The sequence below is a fragment of the Callionymus lyra genome, chromosome 15, assembly GCF_982586985.1.
Source record: "Callionymus lyra chromosome 15, fCalLyr1.hap1.1, whole genome shotgun sequence".
NCBI classification, from domain to species: Eukaryota; Metazoa; Chordata; class Actinopteri; order Syngnathiformes; family Callionymidae; genus Callionymus; species Callionymus lyra.
In genome coordinates, this window is record NC_141832.1 from 11,167,647 (window position 1) to 11,194,386 (window position 26,740).

Consider the following 26,740-nt stretch of genomic DNA (forward strand, 5'->3'; position numbering starts at 1 on the left):
CTTGAAAAAGAATATGTTTTTTTTTTTAATTCAATGGTTAAACCTGACAAAATCCATTGTAAAGTGATTGGCAGCTGCTGACAAACACTGGGGCTCATGGGAAATGAATGAGCGCTTGATAGTTGCATCAGCGAAGCTTCACGACAAACACCTTCAGAAGAAAACACCGGTTTGTTGTCGTCTCTGCTGGTTGATCTTTTCTTTAATATGTATTTTTCCATGAATGACTGAAAGAGGGAGGAGATGAAAAAAGCAGGAGCTTTTTTCTTTGAGAGCCAGTAAACTGCGGAGCTGGATCTGTATCTGACGGATCAATGATGTTCACCCACTGCATTCTGGGAGAAGTTTGTCTCCCGACACCCTCTGCTCCTTCAGGCGCTTCTTTCACCAGAAACAAGTTCTAGTCGCAGCAACATGTGGAATATAACGAGAGAAACTGAAGTATTCATCATCATATATACACACTACACAGATATATCTGTGCTGAATATTACAATTAAACTCAAAATATTACAATATCACATGGAATTAAACTGAAAATATTACAATAACACTTGGAATTAAACTCAAAATATTACACTATTATATTGAATTAAACTCTCAATTACAATAATACATGAAATTAAGGTCAACATATTGCAATATTACATGTAATTTAACTCAAAATATTACAATATTACATGGAATTAAACTCTAAATATGACAATATTACATGGAATTAAACTCTAAATATTACAATATTACATGGAATTAAACTCTAAATGTTACAATATTACATGGAATTGAACTGACAATGTTACAATATTACATGGAATTCAACTCTAAATATTACAATATTATATGGAATTAAATTAAAATTATTACAATATTACATTGAATTAAACTCAAAATATTACTATATGATATGGAATTGAATTAAACATATTACAATATTATATGGAATTGAATTAAACATATTACAATATTATATGGAATTAAACTCTCAATATTACAATATAACATGGAATTAAACTCAAAATATTACACTATTACATGGAATCAAACTCTAAATAATACAATATTACATGGAATTTAACTCTAAATATTACAATATTATATGGAATTTAATTAAAAATATTACAATATTACCTGGAATTAAACTCTCAATATTACAATATTAAATGGAATTAAACTCAAAATATTACACTATTATATGGAATAAAACTCTCAATATTGCAATATTAAACTGAATTAAACTCAAAATATTACAATATTACACTGAATTAAACCCAAAATTAAACTGGTTTTACTGCACATTCATCAGTTTTCCATCAAAATACATTTTTTCGATTAAGCAACAGCTTTTTCGCTACAATTTCTTTCTTTCGAGAATCTTGAAGCCTAAATGAAGTGGTCTTAATTGTCTCCTAACTCGGACATCATAGTTCTCAGTCTGAAGAGGGACGATCTGATTGGTTTGGGTCAAGAAATAGGGAAGAACGTTGATGATGAGTGAAAAAAAAACGAGTGTAAAAGGTGAGTAACTATGATAGTGGTTGTTATAAAAATAAAGTTCCAGGGTAGAGAGAACTCTCGGCTTTCTTGCTGAGACCGCTGCCCCCTTGATGTTCTACTTGAATATGTAATTAATATTAATCCAAAAAAAAACTTCAGAGAAAGACACTTTTCCACGGTTGCTCCTGATGGTTGAGCTGGAGCGCTGCGTCACAGCCTACTGCCATCAGTGAGTGATTGAATGGGTGAAGGCATGACTTGTGTAAAGCGCTCTGGCTGCTGAATTATCAGAGAAAATAGCTATAAATAACACGTCACTCATAAATATAAATGCTTTCACAAATACTGACAACAAACCTGTACTATTTGTCATACCGGAGAGGTTTGTGTCTACAGTGTAATATATCGTTCAATAAACTAGACATACAAGGGATGTAAATATTCACTGAAGCTGCATTTATCCAGAATATTGCACATAAACCAGAGCAGCAACCAAACATTAAATCCTCGTTTGACAACAACGTCATTGATCCATAAAATCAACCAGATTTTTACTGGTTTATCAAACAATATTGTGGTTTAAAAGTAACATAAAAAGACAATAACAAAGACATTTTGCCTTTAAAAGAAGATTAAAAACTATATTTTACTTGTGTTTTATTCTTGTAATTCCTCAAGATCTGATTGGTTCAACGTCATCCATTTATTTGTATTTATTTTATTTTATTTCTTCCTTTTATCATTGGATTAATGCTATCAATGGTATTAAATAATCATATTTTAATGCGAAATTCAAGAAAAAGGATGTTTTTTATTTTTTTATTTACTCTTTATATAATCAAAGCAAATTCTATTAAGTTTTAATGTCCTTTATTTGCTTCCATCAAACTTATTTTTCTTTATTTTCTGACGGAAAAAAGGCTTCGGACGAAAGTTTAAATAAACATCGCCGCAAAATACGAACCCAGACAAAAGAGGAAGAAAAATAACTAAAATTGATTTTTGATTTGCTTTTGCAAAATAGGTGTCAAAACAGGAAATAACAACAACAAGCTGTTTAGTTACGTGATCATACTTTCTTTAGGAGTTTTCATATAAATGGCCGCATTAAATCAACGCTTTTATTTCCTTTTGTGTTGTCGGGTCAGCGTTTTTAACAAAAATAACGACTCAGCATTTTTAACTCAACAAATGCAGGATATATACAGTATATTTTTTTAATGTTTCCGAGCTGCAGGAAGTTTTTGAAACGTCTGATAATGGAAATATTTCCAGGTCGCTGGTGAAGGAAGGTTCTGGTGAGAACAAAGAGAGCAACATTTCTTCTGCTCCTCTGAGCTCACGACATCGTGGAGACGCCTTGAGGAGATTCTCAGTCTGGCCTTCGTGCTATTTTAAGCTCCTTCTTGGGTTCAATGGTTCCCATGTCTGACCTCTTCGCAGGGAAGTGTGGTCGTTATTGCAGCAGAAGTCGACGGACGCGAGGATTCAAACCGTGCAACTGGTTCAACTTCAGATGAAAAAAAACGCAGAAAATACGTCTTTGAAGAACATTAGGATTTTGGTCGAGGAATGGCCTGAGGGCCACATGTGCTTATAAAATGTGGCCCCTGAGGAAATTTCCCACAACTGATCCAACAACGATTCTGTCTTGCTTTAATAGTGTTATGTCTCGTGTGTCTTTCTTGGTGTTTCCTGTTTTTATTTTGAAACCTGCTCCCTTCTGTGCCTGTGAGTTTCCTTTGCGATCCCTTAACCTGCTGATTAGTTATTGTCTTCACCTGTCTTGTGTTCTCCTGCTGATTAGTTATTATCTTCACCTGGTCTTGTGTTCTCCTGCTGATTAGTTATTGTCTTCACCTGGTCTTGTGTTCTCCTGCTGATTAGTTATTATCTTCACCTGGTCTTGTGTTCTCCTGCTGATTAGTTATTGTCTTCACCTGGTCTTGTGTTCTCCTGCTGATTAGTTATTGTCTTCACCTGTCTTGTGTTCTCCTGCTGATTAGTTATTATCTCCACCTGTCTTGTGTTCTCCTGCTGATTAGTTATTATCTCCACCTGGTCTTGTGTTCTCCTGCTGATTGTTATTGTCTTCACCTGGTCTTGTGTTCTCCTGCTGATTAGTTATTCTCTTCACCTGTCTTGTGTTCTCCTGCTGATTGTTATTGTCTTCACCTGGTCTTGTGTTCTCCTGCAGATTGTTATTGTCTTCCCCTGGTCTTGTGTTCTCCTGCTGATTAGTTATTATCTTCACCTGGTCTTGTGTTCTCCTGCTGATTAGTTATTGTCTTCACCTATCTTGTGTTCTCCTGCTGATTAGTTATTGTCTTCACCTGTCTTGTGTTCTCCTGCTGATTAATTATTGTCTTCACCTGGTCTTGTGTTCTCCTGCTGATTGTTATTGTCTTCCCCTGGTCTTGTGTTCTCCTGCTGATTAGTTATTGTCTTCACCTGGTCTTGTGTTCTCCTGCTGATTAGTTATTATCTTCACCTGGTCTTGTGTTCTCCTGCTGATTAGTTATTGTCTTCACCTGGTCTTGTGTTCTCCTGCTGATTAGTTATTGTCTTCACCTGTCTTGTGTTCTCCTGCTGATTAATTATTGTCTTCACCTGGTCTTGTGTTCTCCTGCTGATTAGTTATTATCTTCACCTGGTCTTGTGTTCTCCTGCTGATAGTTATTGTCTTCACCTGGTCTTGTGTTCTCCTGCTGATTAGTTATCGCTTCACCTGGTCTTGTGTTCTCCTGCTGATTAGTTATTGTCTTCACCTGGTCTTGTGTTCTCCTGCTGATTAGTTATTGTCTTCCCCTGGTCTTGTGTTCTCCTGCTGATTAGTTATTGTCTTCACCTGGTCTTGTGTTCTCCTGCTGATTAGTTATTGTCTTCACCTGGTCTTGTGTTCTCCTGCTGATTGTTATTGTCTTCACCTGTATTGTGTTCTCCTGCTGATTAGTTATTGTCTTCACCTGGTCTTGTGTTCTCCTGCTGATTGTTATTGTCTTCACCTGGTCTTGTGTTCTCCTGCTGATTAGTTATTGTCTTCACCTGGTCTTGTGTTCTCCTGCTGATTAGTTATTGTCTTCACCTGTCTTGTGTTCTCCTGCTGATTAGTTATTATCTCCACCTGGTCTTGTGTTCTCCTGCTGATTAGTTATTATCTTCACCTGGTCTTGTGTTCTCCTGCTGATTAGTTATTATCTCCACCTGTCTTGTGTTCTCCTGCTGATTAGTTATTGTCTTCACCTGTCTTGTGTTCTCCTGCTGATTAGTTATTATCTCCACCTGTCTTTTGTTCTCCTGCTGATTAGTTATTATCTCCACCTGTCTTGTGTTCTCCTGATGATTAGTTATTGTCTTCACCTGGTCTTGTGTTCTCCTGCTGATTAGTTATTGTCTTCACCTGTCTTGTGTTCTCCTGCTGATTAGTTATTATCTCCACCTGTCTTGTGTTCTCCTGCTGATTAGTTATTGTCTTCACCTGGTCTTGTGTTCTCCTGCTGATTAGTTATTATCTTCACCTGGTCTTGTGTTCTCCTGCTGATTAGTTATTATCTTCACCTGGTCTTGTGTTCTCCTGCTGATTAGTTATTGTCTTCACCTGGTCTTGTGTTCTCCTGCTGATTAGTTATTGTCTTCACCTGTCTTGTGTTCTCCTGCTGATTAGTTATTATCTCCACCTGTCTTGTGTTCTCCTGCTGATTAGTTATTGTCTTCACCTGGTCTTGTGTTCTCCTGCTGATTAGTTATTATCTTCACCTGGTCTTGTGTTCTCCTGCTGATTAGTTATTATCTTCACCTGGTCTTGTGTTCTCCTGCTGATTAGTTATTGTCTTCACCTGGTCTTGTGTTCTCCTGCTGATTAGTTATTATCTTCACCTGGTCTTGTGTTCTCCTGCTGATTAGTTATTATCTTCACCTGGTCTTGTGTTCTCCTGATGATTAGTTATTATCTTCACCTGGTCTTGTGTTCTCCTGCTGATTAGTTATTATCTTCACCTGGTCTTGTGTTCTCCTGCTGATTAATTATTGTCTTCACCTGGTCTTGTGTTCTCCTGCTGATTAGTTATTGTCTTCACCTGGTCTTGTGTTCTCCTGCTGATTAGTTATTGTCTTCACCTGTCTTGTGTTCTCCTGCTGATTAGTTATTATCTCCACCTGGTCTTGTGTTCTCCTGCTGATTAGTTATTGTCTTCACCTGGTCTTGTGTTCTCCTGCTGATTAGTTATTGTCTTCACCTGGTCTTGTGTTCTCCTGCTGATTAGTTATTGTCTTCACATGTCTTGTGTTCTCCTGCTGATTAGTTATTGTCTTCACCTGGTCTTGTGTTCTCCTGCTGATTAGTTATTGTCTTCACCTGGTCTTGTGTTCTCCTGCTGATTAGTTATTGTCTTCACCTGGTCTTGTGTTCTCCTGCTGATTAGTTATTGTCTTCACATGATCATGTGTTCTCCTGCTGATTAGTTATTGTCTTCACCTGGTCTTGTGTTCTCCTGCTGATTAGTTATTGTCTTCACATGATCATGTGTTCTCCTGCTGATTAGTTATTGTCTTCACCTGTCTTGTGTTCTCCTGCTGATTAGTTATTATCTCCACCTGGTCTTGTGTTCTCCTGCTGATTAGTTATTATCTCCACATGGTCTTGTGTTCTCCTGCTGGTTAGTTATTATCTTCACCTGGTCTTGTGTTCTCCTGCTGATTAGTTATTGTCTTCACCTGTCTTGTGTTCTCCTGCTGATTAGTTATTGTCTTCACCTGGTCTTGTGTTCTCCTGCTGATTAGTTATTGTCTTCACCTGGTCTTGTGTTCTCCTGCTGATTAGTTATTGTCTTCACCTGGTCTTGTGTTCTCCTGCTGATTAGTTATTGTCTTCACCTGGTCTTGTGTTCTCCTGCTGATTAGTTATTATCTTCACCTGGTCTTGTGTTCTCCTGCTGATTAGTTATTATCTTCACCTGGTCTTGTGTTCTCCTGCTGATTAGTTATTATCTTCACCTGGTCTTGTGTTCTCCTAATGATTAGTTATTATCTTCACCTGGTCTTGTGTTCTCCTAATGATTAGTTATTATCTTCACCTGGTCTTGTGTTCTCCTGCTGATTAGTTATTATCTTCACCTGTCTTGTGTTCTCCTAATGATTAGTTATTATCTTCACCTGGTCTTGTGTTCTCCTGCTGATTAGTTATTATCTTCACCTGGTCTTGTGTTCTCCTAATGATTAGTTATTATCTTCACCTGGTCTTGTGTTCTCCTAATGATTAGTTATTGTCTTCACCTGGTCTTGTGTTCTCCTGCTGATTAGTTATTGTCTTCACCTGTCTTGTGTTCTTCTGCTGATTAGTTATTATCTTCACCTGGTCTTGTGTTCTCCTGCTGATTAGTTATTGTCTTCACCTGTCTTGTGTTCTTCTGCTGATTAGTTATTGTCTTCACCTGGTCTTGTGTTCTCCTGCTGATTAGTTATTGTCTTCACCTGGTCTTGTGTTCTCCTGCTGATTAGTTATTGTCTTCACCTGGTCTTGTGTTCTCCTGCTGATTAGTTATTGTCTTCACCTGTCTTGTGTTCTTCTGCTGATTAGTTATTGTCTTCACCTGGTCTTGTGTTCTTCTGCTGATTAGTTATTGTCTTCACCTGGTCTTGTGTTCTCCTGCTGATTAGTTATTATCTTCACCTGTCTTGTGTTCTCCTGCTGATTAGTTATTCTCTTCACCTGTCTTGTGTTCTTCTGCTCCACAGCTGCCACTGATTGCTGGCAGCATCTTATTCTACTCACTCTCCCTCAGTCTTTGTCAGTTCGTCACACTCTCTGTCCCGTGTTTGTCTAGTTCGTGTTTCATGTTATAAATTCCCGATTCAAGTTTGTTTTTCCATCCTGGTTTTGACCCTGGTATGTTTTCTCGTCTTTCTGCCTGCCTGTGACCTTGACCTGTTGTTTGGATATCGTACCTGTTTGCTGTATATTCCTGGACTAACTGTGACGATCCTCTGCCTGCTCCTGATAAAACTGTCAAGTTTTGACGAACAGACACTTTCTGCTCCTGGGTTTCCTTCCGCATCTTGACAAATAGACTTTCATTCTTTACTTCTTAAATTATTTCCTCATCTCTCTCTTTTTCTGGGCTAAAAATCACTGTATCATCAGCAAACCTCATGGTCCATGAAGGCATCTCACCAACAGTCTCACTCCAACACTAACTTAAGCTCTCCTTTATGTTCAAAAAAGGTGTTGCCAGATTGTTAATGTTTGCATTTATTTTGGGCTTCTTAAAAAGGTTGGAAAATCTGGAAACCCTTCTTTAAAAAAGATTTAAAAATAATTGTAATTTAAATATATACATGTATTAAGCTGAAGTCTTCGTCTACTAGATGCAATAAGTCCCTCATCATGAGTCGGAAATCTGGGCAAAACAAGAGGTTAGGAAGGCAGAGTCCATTATGACGCAATATTGGCCATCTGTCATCTGTAATCATACCCCACTTTGTTTATATAACAAGTCCTTTGGAAGTGGAAACATCCAGAAACTCAAAATATTACACTATTGTATTGAATTAAACTCTCAATTACAATAATACATGAAATTATGGTCAACATATTGCAATATTACATGAAATTAAGGTCAACATATTGCAATATTACATGTACTTAAACTCAAAATATTACAATATTACCTGTAATTAAACTCTCAATATTACAATATTACATGTACTTAAACTCTAAATATGACAATATTACATGGAATTAAACTCTAAATATTACAATATTACATGGAATTGAATTAAAAAATATTACAATATTACATCGAATTGAACTGACAATGTTACAATATTATATATATATATATATATATATATATATATATATATATATATATATATATAACACAAGTCCTTTGGAAGTGGAAACATCCAGGATTGATTATGCGCAGTAACAAAAAAACCCTGTGCTTGACCAATCACAGCGGAGTGGGTGTGGTTAATGGTAAACAAGATATTAAATATTGTTTACCATTAACCACACCCACTCCGCTGTGATTGGTCAAGCAGGAAGTGTTTTCAGTGGGCGGGGCTTAAGCACATTTTCTAATGTAAATATATCAATGAAAAGAGAGTTTTGTACAAACAGACATATACTGATGATAAAATAGAAGTTCAAGATCAATTAAAACTTAGTTTAACTCCAAGAATCTAATTAAAAACTGAGGTTCAAATGAAGGCAACATTGATTTTTCCAACATAAAAAAACATTCCGAAATTGGTGCAAGAATGTTGCTCAAATCCTTTTCCATTTCAATCTCTTTTGAACGAAACAGATTCTGATGCAAGTGAATTCAGCGTCTCAGCGTGAAAACAGGGTCTCGGTGACACTCGTGAAAGGCGAGAGTCAAGACGCGTTCCGGAGCGAGCCGGAGTCGGGGCGCATGGACAGGTTCTGTTAAGAGGAACAGTTTGACGGAGGCTCCTCTTCCCGACAGATCCGTCGCCGCTGTCACAACAGCTCGCGTTTCCCGACGACGGACCAAAAATGCCAAACCTCCGCTTCCTCTCGCGTGACCCCACACGGTGGGGGTCGAGTCGTAAAAGAAACAAATGCGCTTCCAGGTTCCAGGTCCTTGTTTTTGTCACCAGATCTCCGGGCCGGCGCCGAAGGGTCCCTCGCGGTAATGGAGTGGGCTGTCGCAGAGCTTGGCATTTGCTGCAAAACAAGACTCGGTGCCAAAGTATGACCTTTTGAGATGTTTCTTGTTTTCATATTGAGCCGAAAAAAAAAAAAAAAAAGCTGGACTCAAACCCTTCCTAAAAGCAGCTGATGAAACGTGAGTCAATGTTTAGTGATTTCTGGGCCGTTGAACGTGTCGTGCGGGAGATGATGAGGGCGTTGATGGAACTGTGGGCTGGTTATGCAGCGCCGGAGTGGGCGTGAGCGCCATGTGTTTGCTAGAAGATGTTTCCGTGAAGCTAAATGTTTAAAACACCGTCCTCGTTTACTGTGGACTCCAAAAATAGATTATTCTCTTCTTTTCTATATCGCCGTTTCTGAGGCAAGTGGAGCTGGAGACGAGCTCGTTGTCGTCCGTGAATGTAGCGCAAAATGTAATAGTTTATCTCGCGCCAGCAGAAGATATTGTCCTTATTTAAAGTTAAATATTGGGAGAAGATAGTACCTTTTGTTGTTAGTTTGTGTATTTATCTTTATATTCCGTTGGTACGGAGCCCCAGACGTGACATGGTGAAAAAAGAAATTAAGTCTAGAAGAAATACAAAGTCTAATATATAATATAAATAATATTTAATACTCCAAGGTCACAAAGAGCTTGAACTATCAAAAGCAATAAAACATTTAAAAATACCTGCAAATTTAAAAACTCTAAGACAACATAGAGGCAAACACAGGAGTCCTAGAAAATTAAGAAAAAGTTTTAAGGAGCGAGGAAATGTGAGTTCTTCTACTAGAGCGGCTCAGAATTCTCGCTGCAGAGTTTTATTTATTAACTTGTGTAGCTCCTTCTTTTTAGGTTAAAAGGTTGAGTTATTCCTCAAAATAATGTCGCAATAATATATACAATAAATATCGTAAAGATCACAACACAAGTCGGGGGCTGAACCCGAAGGTTTTGGGGGATTCAGAACCAGGTGCTTTAGCCATGAGCTACACAGAGTCTGGGCTCCGTACTTGGAGATCATAATAAAATAAAAATTAAAGTAAGAATGTACTGGTTAAGAAGGAGAACAAAAAGTTGGAGACGTCAATCGTTCAAATACGATCAGGCGTGATGCAAGATGATCCAAAAGTATTATTCATGGATAAAAATTAGTTATAATGGATTGTTATTGATTGTTATTATTAGACCAAGATGCTAAATATAAAAAGGAAATATAATTCATTCATTTATTTTCTATACCGCTGAATCCCTTATGGAGGTTACAGGGTGTGCTGGAGCGTATCCCAGTTTCTTCAGGCGAGAGGCGGGGGACACCCTGGACAGGACGCCACACAGAAAAGGTCACTAATTTGCTCCTCCCCGACCTGGAAGCAAACCGGCAACATTCCTGCTGTGAGGCCATTCCGCCACCGTGCGCCCAAAAAGAAAAGATTAAATTAAAAAATACTTAAAATTAGATCAATATAATTACAAAAAAAAGAACAAAATGTAAGCATCACTGAAGAAATAAACACATCAGGATTTTTAAAAAATAAGAGACTTTACAGGAAGTATTTGGTGCGAAATCAAACAAAAGGACAGAAAGTAATGAAAGGTACTTAAATATATACAAGGTATATATATATATATCATAAAAATGACCACCATGTACAAAGAATGGATAAGATATGAGATGAGAGTACATTTTCTGTTTATTAATAACATTGTATTACTTGTTATTATTAACTGTAACAAGAGATGAAAATAGTGCAAATAATTGACAGTACCTCGAACTTCATATATAATAGTACTTTTATCTTCTATTATAAATGTACTTCCTCAATTTAATTGAATTTTTATTTTTGCAGAGTTGAATTTCAGAAACCACTGAATCTCCACTATGGTAGATGGTGGCCAAAAACTTTTGTTTGTCTTTCAATCAAATAGTTTTGAATTCATTTGACCTTTGAGTAAAATTGTGTATTTCTTTTGCTGACTAAAACGAATTCTGCAACATATCGCAATGTTGTCGTATATCGTGATGCTATCGTAGACCAAGTATCATTAATGTGTATGTATCATGCTACGGCTATTTGGCAGCTAGCTGTACGTCAAAGATCTGACAAAAGGTCTAAAAATCCTATGAAAATATGATATTTTACTACCAAACGCCATCATTCTGAGTTAAGGTTTCAAGGTCACAATCACGCACGTTTGATATACAACTTCAACGGGTTTCATTTGTGAGATTCGGATCCATTTTTGACGCATATCCCACGGTCCACGCACAACGCTGATCATCGCAACGAAAACACCACTTTCATCCAAATTAATTGCTCTGCTGCGGATCCATCGGGTCTAATGACAACGACTCTCTCTCCTCGCGCTCGCACAACAAGAGCACAATCGAAGCGAAACAGCGGCGCTCGCATGACTCCGTTAAACGATCCATCACGGCGTCCCGAGACCCGCTCCGTCATCCGAATGCTTCGATAAATTGCTAAATCAATTCTCTGCGAAGGAACAACGGAGAGACAATGTGCGGGAAGATTGGATTGTGGAACCAAATCCTCAAAAAGAGGCGTCTTATTGTTTCCGTCACAGGTGCAGAACATCAGCCAGTCCATGGAGGTGCTGGACCTGAGGACCTCCCGGGACCTGCAGTACGTCCGGAACACCGAGGGGCTCATGAAGGTGGTGGACGGGAAGCTGAAGGTGGCGTCGGAAAACCCCCGGACCTTGAATCCGAAAGGTTTTCAGGTGAGAACTTTCATTGGAAGAAGTCATTATGACGGACGAGAACGTTTATCTTCACCCCCCGATCTTGAGAAGATATTGTCATATATAGATATTGTCGAGCCCATTGTTCCCCGATGGGCCGTGAAGCAGTTTGATTAAAAGATCCCGCGATAAACACGAAGCCCCCCATTCATCCCCTTTACCCTTCGGGACCCTCGCATCAGCACCGGGGGACAGACATGAATAGCCGAGCGGACGCCGCCGGCATGTTTTATGAAAGCCATTCCGCAGAAGGAGATGTTTATGAAATTAGCCGAAGCGTGGCGGTGATTAAAACATCGGGATTAATCAGACTATTCCGATGAAGGATTGCTGACTATGCTTTTTTTTTTTTTTTTTAAATAGAACAACAAATTTGACCCGAGCAGGTTGACTGATGAATGCGTGCGGCTCAAAGATGCCGATGGCCCAGCGTGGGAGATTAACGGGACCAAATTTTCGCTGCTTGAAAAGGGGAAAATGAGATTTATGATGTGACGCCGCGGGGCTGAGAGCTGCTCCATCACCAGATTTACGATAAACCTTAACAAGGGGGGAAATAGCCCCTCCTGTGGCGGCGAGGCTTTATTGATACACAAATTTCTCAGAGGAGACGTCTGCTCTCCACGCCGCCGCCGCCCAAAACTCGAGTGAGTCACACGGCGATTGAAGCCAAATATTTAATCACCTCAAACGCTCACAGCATGATGAGGCTAATGACACGTTTTTGTTTGCCGAGATGATTAGCGACGCGACAATGATCCGTGTGCTCCGTGTATATTTGTGAAGTCTAATTACGTTCTACCTTCTTCCCACGTCAGGCTGTATTTGAGCAAAACTCATCGTCAAGGTGCAGACAGAGCAGAGAAAAATACTAACATACTTACATATCTTGAGTACGAAGTTGCACCTTCAGGCCAAGACCTGGAATTGGTTTACGCTGGATCGGCAACTCCTTTTAAATACAACCGTATGAGCTGAGCCAAGAGGCAATCACCCAAGTTGGGTTTTTGTCAAATTGTTTACAACTTTTTTTTAATGAGTTGCTTGTAAGTTTAGGTTAAATAATGAACTTGGTTCAATAAAATACGTTTTCAAAGCGAGGTTTCCCAAGATGCATTGCAAGACAAGACAAAAGTAAAATACTGTCTGTATATCCTTTATATTCTGTGGGTGTCTTTCATTTAGTTAAAGTATGTGTTTAGACTTGTTGAGATGCTCTCAGTATTGAACCGTTTTTTGAGGTTTGGACCCGCTACGTACTAGCGATAGCCTGTGAAAATTGGAGGGGTATTTAAACCAAAAAAATAGGAAAAGGTCTGGACCTTGCCCACGAACAACTGAACAACTTTCTTTAGACCAACATACCGTACAATTTGTTACGACTCGTTTTTAAAAAATGGTGGGTTTGTTTACCATGTTGGAGACTCACTCTCCGACCAATCAGTGCCGACAGTCGGTCGGGTGCCAACTTTTTGGTGCCGGCCCGGCTCGCTTGGAACCAGAACCGAGAAGTAACTTCTTCAACGTTATAAAACTGGTTAAAAACACAACTCAAGGTGTAGGCGAGTAGAGCAGGGCTAGTGGATAAGGACCAGAAGTGTCTGGTCTGTAGGTAAAGCCTCATTTGGTTTTGCTAGATATAAATACATGGGTTACGCTTTACTCCAACAAACTCTGATAATTCAGATAAGAAAAACTTTTGGGGTGACTTCTAGTGTTTGTGTGAATATGAATTAAAGTTTTCTTAAATACCTGAATCTGACGATTGGCGTTTCCAGTTCAAGGATTAGGGACTTTAGATGGTTCATGTTCTGAAATACAACAAAAAAAAAAATCAGGTTGTGAATTATTAACCAAATTACAACCTTTAAATACTATATACAGTATATGGCTAATAATTAGGGAAGATATTTTGTTAAAGGAATAAAGAAACATTTCCACAAAACATTTTTATTAAAATGTGTCATTTAGTAAAAAAAAAATATATATATAATTATAATCATAACACAATAATAATAAACTTTTATTATATATACAATGTACTTATAGACTTTATAATTCTTAGTTTGCGGAGTGAAATAAGTAAGTAAGTAATTTGTATTTATATAGCTCTTTTACAGACCAGGGTCACAAAGCGCTTAAATAATCAAAACAATACTAGGATGTGTCATTTCCTTTGGATCCATGTTCTTAATATTTGCACTTTGTCATCCTTTGAACTTTGTTCTTCTTCTTTTTTTAATGAAGCTATCGTCTGCTGTGAACTGGACAAAATTTTCCCAAAGTAGATCACCAGAGGGATTAATAAAGTTTATCTTTCTAAAAAAAAAAAAAGTAAAATAGATTAAAAAAAGTTTTAAATAAATACAGTTCAACACCTTGTTCATCCTTTGTAAGACACTTTTTTCAGACACAACTTGCAATCCTTGTGAACAAATGCAACATAAAAACTCAAATATTTGTCCAAGGATCACTAGGATGAGCTCATCAAACAAGAACCTAAAAAATAAGTTCCCCCCAAAGTTTAATTTGTTCTTTTTTTGGCAACAAATTCACAAATAATTGAAAGATCAGGGTCAAGATCAAGCCGGGACATTCACTCACGTCCAGACATTAGTTCCCCTCTTTAAGGTCTCCTCCAAAACTTGTAAACCTCCATCTAGCATTCCGGACTGGACCCCTAACTTTTGCCGAGACGATCAGTCCATTTGGCAGGAGTGACATTTAAAAAGTTAGCTCGTCGTCCAGATTAAACGCTGAACCCAAAGCGGACGGGTCGCGATGAAATGCCAGCAAGAGCGTGTGATTTACCGTAACGTAACCTCCGCCTGCAGACTCTGAACCGCAGGTGTGCGGACAATATTTCACTTAACGCCGTCGTGGTTTCGGGATGATGAAGTTTGCCTCATCCGATTATCGAATTCTCTTTTATTATCGCCTCAGGAGCTGAAGGAGAAAGTCACCCAGCTGCTCCCCCTGCTGCCCGTGCTCGAACAGTACAAGACCGACGCCAAGATGATCACGCGTCTCCGAGAGGAAGTTCGGAATCTGTCGCTGGTGCTGATGGCCATCCAGGAGGAGATGGGGGCGTACGACTACGAGGAGCTGCGCCAGAGAGTTCTGCTTTTGGAGACCAGACTTCACTCCTGCATGCAGAAACTAGGTATTAAATATGAATTAACGGCGCCACTTCCCTCTGCCTTGTTATGCCCCAATTCTGACAAAGATTTTCAACGGCAGTTTATGCGTCTCAATAATTAACGTGGTCACGAGTGAAAACGCAGACGACCTTTTTTTTTAGGTCGTCAACATTCCGCGTCGTCGCTCAAACTGCATGAATAAAATCTCCTAGAAAGTCCTGGTGAATAATTGATGGCGTTCAACTCCAGTGTGTTAAACTGATGATTTTATAAAACTTGGGAACAAAGCAGGTCATTAGCATTAGCTTATTAAAACATTCACTTGACTTCACATGTATAGAAAATGCGGAACCGACCGTTTTTGCTTGAGAAACGGGAAGGATTTGTAATTTGTTCATTTGAAGTTCCGAGTTCACCCGAAACCTTGAAAATCCTTCAGGGTTTGGTAGATTCAGAAAAAACAAGGCTTTCATTTCCCAGAGGGACGTTTCAGGGACTCGAACTAGTGTGGTCGCTGACAGCAGATCAAGGATCTTCATCTTTTACCGAACGGGTTTTTCAAGACGACCTTGAGACGCTGACGAACGATGTCAACTTTAGGTCAGCGGCATGTATTATGACAAGTCTGGAGGTTGACCCGAGAAACAACAGCAGCAGCAGAGTTATTCATCGGTTATTCATCCGTTACCAGGCAACCAACAAATCATTTTCTTCAACTAAGTTCTTTTGTATTTAGTAGAGAAGAAAATGAAATAAAGGGAAAAAGATATTTAATGAAATTTAATTGAAAAGCGATTTAAAATGACAGAATAATTAAAAATAAACATGTGGTTAGGTTAAGATGTCACATATTCTCTGTGAGAGAATAAGATATTAAGTCTGTCTTAACAAGAAGGAGCTGTCGCGCCTTCAACGAGAATTCTGACCCGCTCTAGTAGAAGAACTCACATTTCTCCGATCCTTAAAACTCTTCACTGGCTTCCAGTTTCTTTCAGGATCAACTTTAAAATTCTGGTTCTTACTTTCAGATCTATTCATGGTCAGACCTTCCATCAGAGACTCTGAGACTCCTGTGTTTGTCTCAGTGGTGTCTTGACTTTTTAAGCATATATTTTATTGGGTATTGTTTTGATTTTTTAAGCGCTTTGTGACCCTGGTCTAGAAAAGCGCTCTACATTACTTACTTGACGCTGAATCAGACAACGGTCTGGACTGGTTAAAACAAGATGTTTGTGTATTTGCATCGATGTATGTTTGATTGTATGCCGACGATGGTGTTCTGTATGTGCGTGTCTCCTAGCTTTTAGAGACTTTGTGACAATGTGTAAGCATGTTTGGAAGTTTGTGTTTTACTCATTTTCACTGGTCAAGTTATTTCAGGAAGAAAGGAGGAAATCAACTTTCTTTTTCTAAATTAAACACATTTGTAACAGCAGTAATAATAAATAGAAAATCGTTTTTTTCTTTTGTGCGGCCTGGTAACAAATGTCTCATGGACTGGTACCGGTACACCACTGTTTGGACAGTATATATACACACAATCTTCAAGTATTTATAACTATATAGAAACATTACAAAGATAATTATGTAAATGTAGCAATACAAACGTTTGTAAAGATATAAATATGCTATGTCGTGGAGCCTCTGCTGATTCATTGCCAGATACTAGATGTGTATTCGTCTTAAAACAAGTTAAAAAAAATGACGTCAAATCAAAAAAATCTGACAATAGCTTGTCACGATCAGGTGAAGATAGAAGTTTTTGCAGGCAGACAAGAGTCAAGTCCATTATAAAGATTAGACAAATGTTAAAACGTTAATTTTTGGGTTCTTTTTTTTCACTTATGTTTTTTTTTTTTAAATCCATGGATCAGACAGTTGTTGTGAAAGGACCGCTTATAGCCCCCAGACCTCATGCTTAGGAGGAAAAGCAGTGAAAACAGCACAGTTTTGGTCTCTTTAATAAGTCAACATATTTATTATGAAATTGTAACATCAACATCTATATACACAACTTGAAACTGTGTTTGTACGAGACTGAACTATTTATGTCTTGACGTTATAAACGCCGTTTAGAGAAAGCAAAAAATAAATCGCACAAAGTTGAAACGTTTTAGAGAAGAGAACAAAATAATATGTGTTTAAGTGATTGTATTGTGTAAAAAGGGGGGAAAGGTTTTAAAAATCAATATTTTTCTACGTAGGAGTTTGAAGCCAACACTTCACTGTGGCCTCAAAGTACTTCAAACTTTTCTAATACCGGATTTATTTGGCATTAGGGGAGTCGCGTTTTTCAAAAAAACCATGATCTCTGAGCAAATATGATGATAACACGTCTCTGTGTGTTCCCCCCTCTCTCTTCTCAGGCTGTGGCAAACTCACGGGCGTCAGTAATCCCATCACCGTGCGGGCGTCGGGGTCGAGGTTCGGCTCCTGGATGACAGATACCATGATCCCCAGCTCAGACAACAGAGTAAGTCCTCTAATCCACGCCCCGCGCCGCGAACCCCAACAGAAATGGAAGGATAAAGTCGAAGCAAAGTCATTGTCGGGAACGAGCCGGCGACTGCTCTTTGCTTCTGATGAATAGCGCCTTCTTTTCTTCCTCTGTCACGCCGACGACCGATCGCTCCATCAATGCAGAAATGAAAGAGTTGTTCGGACTTAAGTTTCCTTAAACGACCGAGGTAATTACCAAGAGTGTTTTAAGATTCTCTACGAGGAGACATTAAAGTAATGGCTCCAGCCGAGTCCGGATGACAGGACGTTTTATACCGGGACGTTTAGGGATAGACGGATGCCCCAAAGTCTGGCCACAAGAAAGAAAATTGATCCGATTATCCTTTCAGAAGGATTTTTATTCCCTGAAGGTTGAAAAGTTAAAGTCAAAAATCATGATTTCAAGAAACGGATTGATGTCAACAGAACCCAAAGTGTAGCAGGTTTGTTCGCTACTTGATGCTAACACTTATGAGAACTTTTCGGAAGCGTTTGAGAATATGAAACGATTTGTAAATGACAAGTTCATCCGACAAACTATTAAAAATCTTTCAGGATTTGGTAGATTCGGAAACAACAAGGGTTTCTTGTACCAGAGGATCTTGTTCAGGGACTTGAACTAGTGGATTTTTATGCGTAAATTGAGCTGCTGTAACAATGTTTCCGCCCAACTGTGGGATCGCAATCTCTAGCAGATTTGTTCGCTACTTGATGCTAAAAGCCAGCGTTACCAACACAGACTTATAAGAACTTTGGGAGGAAATCGGAGTTCCCAGAGGAAATGGCGAGATCCTATGAATACCTCAAATTAGCTTCATCCTTCTTTCGATGCTAATTCTTCATTAAGAAAATGCTTTGGCGTTCACATTTTTGGTCCACGAAGTGATTTCGCTTCATTGTTCTTCTCTTTGAAGCTTTGTCAGGATCACGAGGAAAAAGTAGCAAGGCATGATGGGAAATACCAAGTTGTTTGTTTGGTAGCCACTTTTTAGGTATCGTTTCATTCAGATTGATGAGATGCGATCGCCGCCTTGATCGAGAATCAAAGATACTTGTGAGCATTTTTCAAAAGTTCTAGGTCAGCTAAGGCGTCTTTTGAGTTGATCTTTGACCTCTTGTTTTTTGAGGGTGGAGTCTATGCTTGTTATATTGTATTGTTCTGGTGAAACACTGGTTAAAAATCGACATCCCTTAGACAAGGTTGTTAGAAAGTACTAATAAAGTGATATAGTGCAATATTTATTTCCACGATACTGTTGCATTGTATCTTTTTTATTAATTTTTTTTATTTTTGTCTTGCAAATCATCTTTTATGTGTTACCATAGTTCTATTATTATTTGCAGTTCAACACAGTTTGTCTAATAAAACATTTTTTTTACCATAAACATGCAAATATTCACGTCATGTTCATTTTTACGTTGCAATTCAACTCCTGGCCGCAAGAGGGCAGCAGTCATTACGTCCTCCTCAGTTAAAGGAACATGGAAATATATTGACTGAGGACGAGAGGAGACCGTTGACTCCAGCAGCTGTTAAAGCTGTATTTTGGACATATTTTGCAACACCTGAGACAAATACAATACTACCTATATATCCCTGCTCCTAAAGTATCGCAATATGTTGTATGGTTTCCACTGTATCGTGATACGCATCGGGACGTCAGATCCTTGCCGATACACACATCCTACTGTAGTGACAAAATGTGTACATCTCTTATTTGACATCATTTTTGGGGTCGTTAGGCGAGATTGGTAGCGCTTTGAAAACTAGAGAATGCAACCTAGCTAGCATATAGCAATAGCTACCATAGCTATTGGTGGTATATTCTTTATTCCAAGTGTTTTTAACTTTGACTTTTTCATTTGTCTCAAATTGAAATACTATAAAAATCTGTGACAAACGTTTTCCACCTGCTTTACAGATTTACTGTCGAGGGGCACATGCGCCCCCCCCCGGGCCGTACTTGTACCTGACAGGCGTACATTACTCCGAGGCGTCTCCTGGTACTTTAGGGGCGAGATTGTCAGATTCTAAAGTGTGACCTTTTGTGGCTCCGACTATGACTCATGGATATGCTTGGATTGTTGGAGTGATAAGGTCAAACCAATCCTCGGAAATCATTCCTTCAATCTTGATCTACAATCATCTGACCTCCTTACACCAGATCAATCCTGTCGACTCAATTTGAAGGAATTTCTTTTTTTCAAAAGTCCGTAACAAGGTCGCTCCATCATTTATGATCCGCCGGGTAGTCGGCGGAGCAGCGGCGATGCATAATGCGCCATCATCTCACCCCTCTATAATTCAGCGGCTGCTTCCTGGCAGATCCTCCTATAGAGTCGCACGACTCCCTCAAGAAATGTTAGCGAGCTAAAGTGCTCCTCGCTCGGCTGCGAAGGAGCTTAAGAAGGAGGTAAAGTCGAGGCAGCGGGGGGGCATTAAAAAAAATAAATAAGGAGATCCACAGTACATCTGGGCAAAGCTCCTCTCGATATGTTAAGAACTAAATAAATATCCAAGCCAAGTGTAGTTTAATTGAATCAATTAAGTGCTGAACTGTGCCTCAGCGGAAACATCTAGACGGGCGGCCGGTGTCAGTGGAGTAATCCTCCCGAGCTGCTCCTGGAAAAGATGGAGCTGCTAAATGGATCGATTTCCTGTAAATGTGGACTGGAAAAGGCCAGAGAGCAGAATCGGTGGTTGACTGCAAAAAAATGTGGCCAAATGTCTTCCCTCCCACGGTCGAGCCAGGGATCAATAGCCGTTGTAGACACATTCGTGGAATACGCAAGTGTAGCTTTTGGTTCTAAACCCGACACGATCACCCCCAATGCTAAAGTTTCACTCAAAAAAAAAAGAACGTAAAAAAGAACGGATGTGTTCTCGCCAACGACTCACGGGTGGACGAGGACATTTTCGTCTCCGACGTTTTCTTACTTTGGCATTTACATTTGTTGTTTTGACCTTTCGCCTGGCATTTTGGGAAGCGCGTGTTTGCATTGTAAAGTTAGAAAGTTGTTTGTCGGAGTCGCACACTTGGGCTTTATTAGGAGGTTGACGTCCTGGTGGCAGATTTAAGGTATTAGTTTTCGGTATTTATTATGATACGCTTGTTTTAAACATGCTGGTGTGGGTTTTATTCCAGCCACTCTGATCTCGTCCCAAAAAAGTTTAAAGGGATGTGCATTGGTGTTTGTGACCCTTTTAAAGGAGGGTTAGGTAATCACCGCAAGCTACGTTTTTGAATAAAAAAGACAAACCCATATTTCTTAATACTCTTTGCTAAAGGCCACGCCACAAGAGTTGATGTTATAGACAAGTGTAAATACACACATCTATACAACATCCAATTTAATAAAGTGAAGCCTATGCAGTAGTCCAAAAAGCTGCAGTTCATCAAGTGTCCACTTGAGGCTGGAAATGATCTACAAACCGAGCCAAAAGAACAGACTCATGTTTTTTTTTTTCATTTTCAGCCGCCCCTAGAGTCTAGCTATTCAAGAAAACAACTTCAAAATTTCCGTTTAGTAACGAATGGTGACGTCACAGATTCTACGTCTATAATTTATCTATGGTTTTAGAACAGATCGCAGACAGCCGAGAGGGGTTGAGGCAGTGGCGGAAAATATTCTAGATGGCGCTATTTCCCCGACTATACCATTGATAGAATCAGTCGGAAAAGCCTTAAAGCTTTTGTGGAAATAACTTTGACAGCTAATGATTAATAATACATTTTTATTCTGCTCCTTGTTGAATACAAATGAAAACACGTTTGAATTATACTTTACCACAATAATCATTAATAAACTCAATGACCTAAAAACTAAAGGAAAGTTTTTTTAATTTTTTTTTTTATAATCAACCCGTCCTCTGTGCCAGAGTCAGAGATATTCTCTACACACTCATCACAAACAGACACAAAGACACAAATGTTGTAAAAAAAAATAATTAACAAATGGTAAAATTAGAATGTTGGGGGGGTTGGTTACATAACATTATAATCAGAACATATATCAATGCAAATATAGTTAATCAGTTTGAAGTCTTTTAAAAACATACAAAATCATATATATTTTGGTGATTATTTACAAACTAAAAAAAATATTAAATTAAATATTAAAAATAAAGAAAAACATCAGTGGGAGGGCGGCACTCCAGCGCCCTCTATGGGCAAGCCACCACTGGGTTGAAGATGGGAATAGAGGCAGTTTTTGATAGAAAAATTACAATGCAATAATTTCTATAAGTGGGTTAAAATTACAGTCCAACAAAAATCTACAGATGAGATGATTTTTTTTTGTCAGGATTACAGCATTAAGTGGGTTCAAGAAGTCAAGAAAATCTAAACAAAACGTTAACTTTAAGTGTGTCCTCTGCCTCGTCCAGCACACAGAAGCGTAAAATTGGGGGAAATGATCCAAATAAATGAAAAAAAAATGCAAAGTTGACTTTTTTTTTCCATGTTTATTTTGCTGTATTGATGCCAATTGATTCATGGTTTAGTTGCAAAATTGAAGAAAAAGAAATTGAAGTGGTATTTGGTTGATATTTTTTAAACTTGTTCATTTTGTGTTTTAGTGTTACTTTAGCAACCGTTCTACAGTATGTAGCATTTGCATCAGGAAGTTATTTTTACAAATAACTTTTTTGCAATTTAGATTTTTTTAATTTAAATAATAAAGTCCCTTAATTTTTCCATTCAATTTTTTGTTAATCCATCATAACGGGAGTTTGGTTGGTGATGATGCCATTAACCAGAAGTTAGCTGTACCAGAGTCAGTAGAAGTGTTTAAAGATTGTATTTGGTCTTTTGAAGGACGTCTGTGTGTGTGTGGTAGTAGATTGCGAATTACATCCAAGTATAATTTCAAGATCTAATATATGTTTCATCATCTGTAGTGGTTGCCACGGCAACTCGTCCTCCTTCACCCTCGATGTTATTCATTCACTATAGTCACACCTCTCTTCTCCGGGTCTCTGTTCACTGCATCGTTGGTTTGTTTTTAGTCGGCGTCAACTGGAAACTGCACTCGAGCAAAACTGATTAAAAGTTTAAATGAATTCATGAATGCAGGAGCCAAGATAACATTTCTGCGACTATGCATTCGGGGATTTTTTTCCGACAGAAAACGTGAGGTTTGTGCTCATGTGGGTTCTTGTGCTTTCAGGTCTGGTCCATGGATGGTTACTACAAGGGTCGCCGCGTCTTGGAATATCGTACCATGAACGACTTCATGAAGGGCCAGAATTTCGTCCAGCACTTGCTGACGCACCCGTGGGCCGGCACCGGACACGTGGTCTACAACGGTTCGCTGTACTACAACAAGTACCAGAGCAACATCATCATCAAGTACCACTTCCGCTCCCGGAGCGTCCTGGTGCAGCGCAGCCTCAGCGGCGCCGGATACAACAACACTTTTCCCTACTCCTGGGGCGGCTCCTCCGACATCGACCTCATGGCGGACGAGAACGGCCTGTGGGCCGTTTACACCACCATCCCCAACGCCGGGAATATCGTCATCAGCCGCCTGGAGCCGCAGACTCTGGAGGTCCAGCAGACGTGGGACACGGGATTTCCCAAACGCAGCGCCGGAGAGTCCTTCATGATTTGCAGCACGCTTTACGTCACCAACTCCCACCTCGCCGGCGCCAAGATTTACTTTGCTTACTATACCAACACCTCCTCTTACGAGTACACAGATATTCCATTCCACAATCAATACTCGCACATCTCCATGATGGACTACAACCCCAGGGAGAGGGTCTTGTACACCTGGAACAATGGACACCAGGTCCTCTACAACGTCACACTGTTCCAAGTTATTAAGACTTCCGGGGACTAAGGACCGGCGACTGTTAAACGCTGTAATCATTGTTCGGGCAGGAGACGCAGAGTCCGGTTGAAGAGGGTTCTCAAAAGGGGTCGGGGGTGGGAGGTAAGGGGGTGGGTCGGGGTCTTACTCGTCTACGGGCTTGGAATTTTGTAATCAAGAATCTATTCATAGAGTGCTATAATTCACAATGTTGGAGAAAAAAAACACACCGGAGAGCTTGTGTTTTCTTTACTGTTTCTGTGATGAGTCAGCATGGTTATTTTTTTGATTTGTGATGAGAAATAAATATCAACCTTTACCATTTACGTGCTTTTAATCTCGCTTTTATTACCCCATGCCCGTTGAGGATTTTGTTTTTAAAGACAGGATTAAGATAACTTTGTATTCGTTTTTATCCTCAAATATAACGGGTCCAAGTTTGTGTTGATAAGATTCAACACAAAATTCCACACAAAAGAGAAAAGCTAGTCATTTTCTAAACATTTAAGTTTGAATTCAAAGTGAAAGTTCACCCAAAATTCTAAATTGTACTCACCCTCATGTCGTCTAAGAGTTGGGATTATTTTCAGAGTAATCCGTTTCTTTTTTAGAGTTGTAGACAAAAATGTAAGCAAGTCATTTATATTTGTTAAGCGCTTTTTCATAGACCAGGGTCACAAAGCGCTTAAAAAACTAAAAATACACACTTAAAATACGACTTTAAAAGACAAAGTTTCAAACACAGCAGCCGCGAGAAAAATAAGAAAAAGCCTGCTCAAATATATGTTCGTTTATTTTAATGTAGCAACTATAGGTCAGTTGTCTTCATTTTCGTCCAAAAAGATACTTAAAAACATCGAAATACCTCCAATCTGCTCGTCTGTAACGTTCTTCTTGTATTGAAGCCTCGACAAGAGTTATCCCAGAAATATTTAGCTTGTTTGTAGCTGAAGCTAAAAGCTACACAGACAGGAAACAGTCCGAGTAAATATCGCCAGCAACTCGCAATATATACGAGCACTGTCCAGCACCACGGAGGTATTTGGCTGTTCTTAAGTGCGTCCAAATTGACTTCTTGACATTCTTGTCTATAACTATACTTTAAAATAATCCCAAACCTTAGTCGACATGAGGGTGAGTAAAAAAAAGGGTGAATTTTGAGTGAACTTCTCCTTTAAGGATACAATATGTAGTGCCTGAAAACTCTTTATTACAAATAAACAAATATCCATAACCACACAAGCAGAAAATATTACGTTGTTTTTTTTTAATCAAAGTTTGAATTTGTTTTAGAAATACATTTGAATCTGTCAGGACTGGATGTTGTATCACGAGTCTGGACTTTGGGAAGAGAAATACCAGATTCTAGAAAAGCGATTTAAGACTAAAAATGTAGGATCCATAGCTCACGCCAACGAAAATGTTTTAGTAATATTTAAAAGGGTAGCTTAATCTGCTGTGGGAGGGGTCTAAAGTTAGTGGAAAGTCAAAATGGTGGATCTAGATTTTGCGCCTTTTATTTAAATTGGATTTTTTATTAAATGCTTCTTGTTCCTGGATTTTTGTTATTACAGATAAAAACCTCTAAAAACATATTTGAAGAGGTGTAGTATCATCCATTCCCAAGTTGTATAAAACCTCTTTGTTCTGGGGTAGGTTGGTAACCGTTTGTTGGGGTGTGATTTTAGAAGATAGCTTTGGTGCAAACTAAGCAAAAAGCTACATGCTAAACTAAACTAGCTCATGTAGCTGGAGCTCAAATCTACCAGAAACTATGCACAAAGTCTCACCAAAGTCACTTCAGGTAGTGAAGAGACAAAGTCACAAAGGAAGCATTAATACCTCCAACATGTCAGAAAAAACAAATCACAGAAGCTTCAGACAATTCCTATTTCAGCACCATCACGCTGATAGTAAAGGACCATTACTCCGGTGTCCGGGGCGACAATAATGAGGCGACGGCAGGTGAATACTGACGAGGTAATCTCAGAGGTATTCATTACGTTGTGTCTTCGCAAACATGCCAAGCAAGGGCAGAAGGGCACATGTAATAAAACCGCATATTTACAGCCATCGATGAAAGGATTTGGTGGTTGAGCGTTGAATCATAAGTGTGGACAGAAAGGAGGACACGGACGGGAATCTGTGTCGTAAACGTCTCACAAGAGACGAGAAGACGAACCCCCCTGATGAAATTGAGGTAAACCAACAAAAACAGGTGGTTAATTACAGGGTTTAAATGCTACACCAGTACAAATATCGTCAACGGTGAAAGCTCAGAGGATTCACAACCACGTTCACCAAGTAAGCTTGCACGTTAAAAGTCAAAAGTATTTCCGCTTTCAAAACTCAAATTGCGATATTTCTGGTTCTGTGATTTATTTCAGCCACCATACAATATATTTTATACACATGCCGAGAACCATGAAATAAGATTGACCATTTCTGAACTTCAGTCCTAATGTGTTAGCTTCGCAGCTAACACAAACGTCACCGAAAACAACTAAATCATCCACAGGAAGAAGTAATGACACCAATTTTTTTTTAATATTCCACTAAATACCAACGGCTAACTGAGAACTGTAATACAATCCGTATACCCACATGTGTGGACAAAACAATTGGTGGTTGTGTAGATTGACCACGAACCCTCTGTGGAGCCATTTGATGCCGATCAGAAAAGTTATTAACCACTTAAAGCCCTCAGAGACCGACACAAGATATCGCCCAATATCCATGGAAACACTGCATCTTCTGCAGGTCCAACATGTTGTCATTGGATCCTTTCATTCCCTGGTTACTAATGAATGCATGCTTTAAGCTTTACCTAAGCTCAAAGACTTGTTATTTTATCTGTATGCATCATTGTTTCAACTATTTCCTGTAAGCGAGAGAAGCCCCTATAGAATTAGATGTAATCTGATTAATTGGCTCTTAAGAACCAATGTTTTTATATGAGGATAATCACACTCATGAGATCAATCTTGAAGGCTCTATTAAATGAATAAGTCCATGTTTTGTCCACAATAAGTCAATTCATGTTTCCATTCTTTCTAAATTTTCAGCTGCATTGAATTGAGATTGAAACGCAAAACGTTGTCTGTAGTTTTTCAAAATACATTTTTCATCAGGTATGGTCATGCGACTAGGTTCATCTAGTACCGTTATTAAGGAGACAGCCTGTTCCAGGAGTATCTCCTAAAAGCAACACTTAACCTGTTAAAAATATTGGTTTCTGGCTCCGTCTGCTGTTAGAACGGTGTAGCTAATAGTCGTGAAAACTGAATTGCCTAAAGCCCTCAGAGTCCGCACTTGCATTTGTTTTAAGAAAAAGGGTTATGTTTCGTTCATTATCGTTCTCTCTTCCTGGAAGCA

At 39.0% G+C, this 26,740-nt stretch overlaps 1 protein-coding gene across 2 annotated transcripts in view; it reads left to right on the forward strand.

Annotated features, from left to right (window-relative positions):
• The window catches only part of olfm2a (olfactomedin 2a), a 101,009-nt gene extending 77,568 nt beyond the window's left edge, over positions 1 to 23,441 (forward strand). For both annotated transcript variants that reach the window (XM_087809778.1, XM_087809777.1), the window contains exons 3-6: positions 11,736 to 11,891; positions 14,856 to 15,075; positions 17,419 to 17,525; positions 22,721 to 23,441. In XM_087809778.1, coding sequence (XP_087665904.1) covers positions 11,736 to 11,891; positions 14,856 to 15,075; positions 17,419 to 17,525; positions 22,721 to 23,395 — 1,158 coding nt within the window. In that variant the 3' untranslated portion in view covers positions 23,396 to 23,441. The remainder of the gene's footprint in view (positions 1 to 11,735; positions 11,892 to 14,855; positions 15,076 to 17,418; positions 17,526 to 22,720) is intronic.
• Positions 23,442 to 26,740: the final 3,299 nt, after the last annotated feature.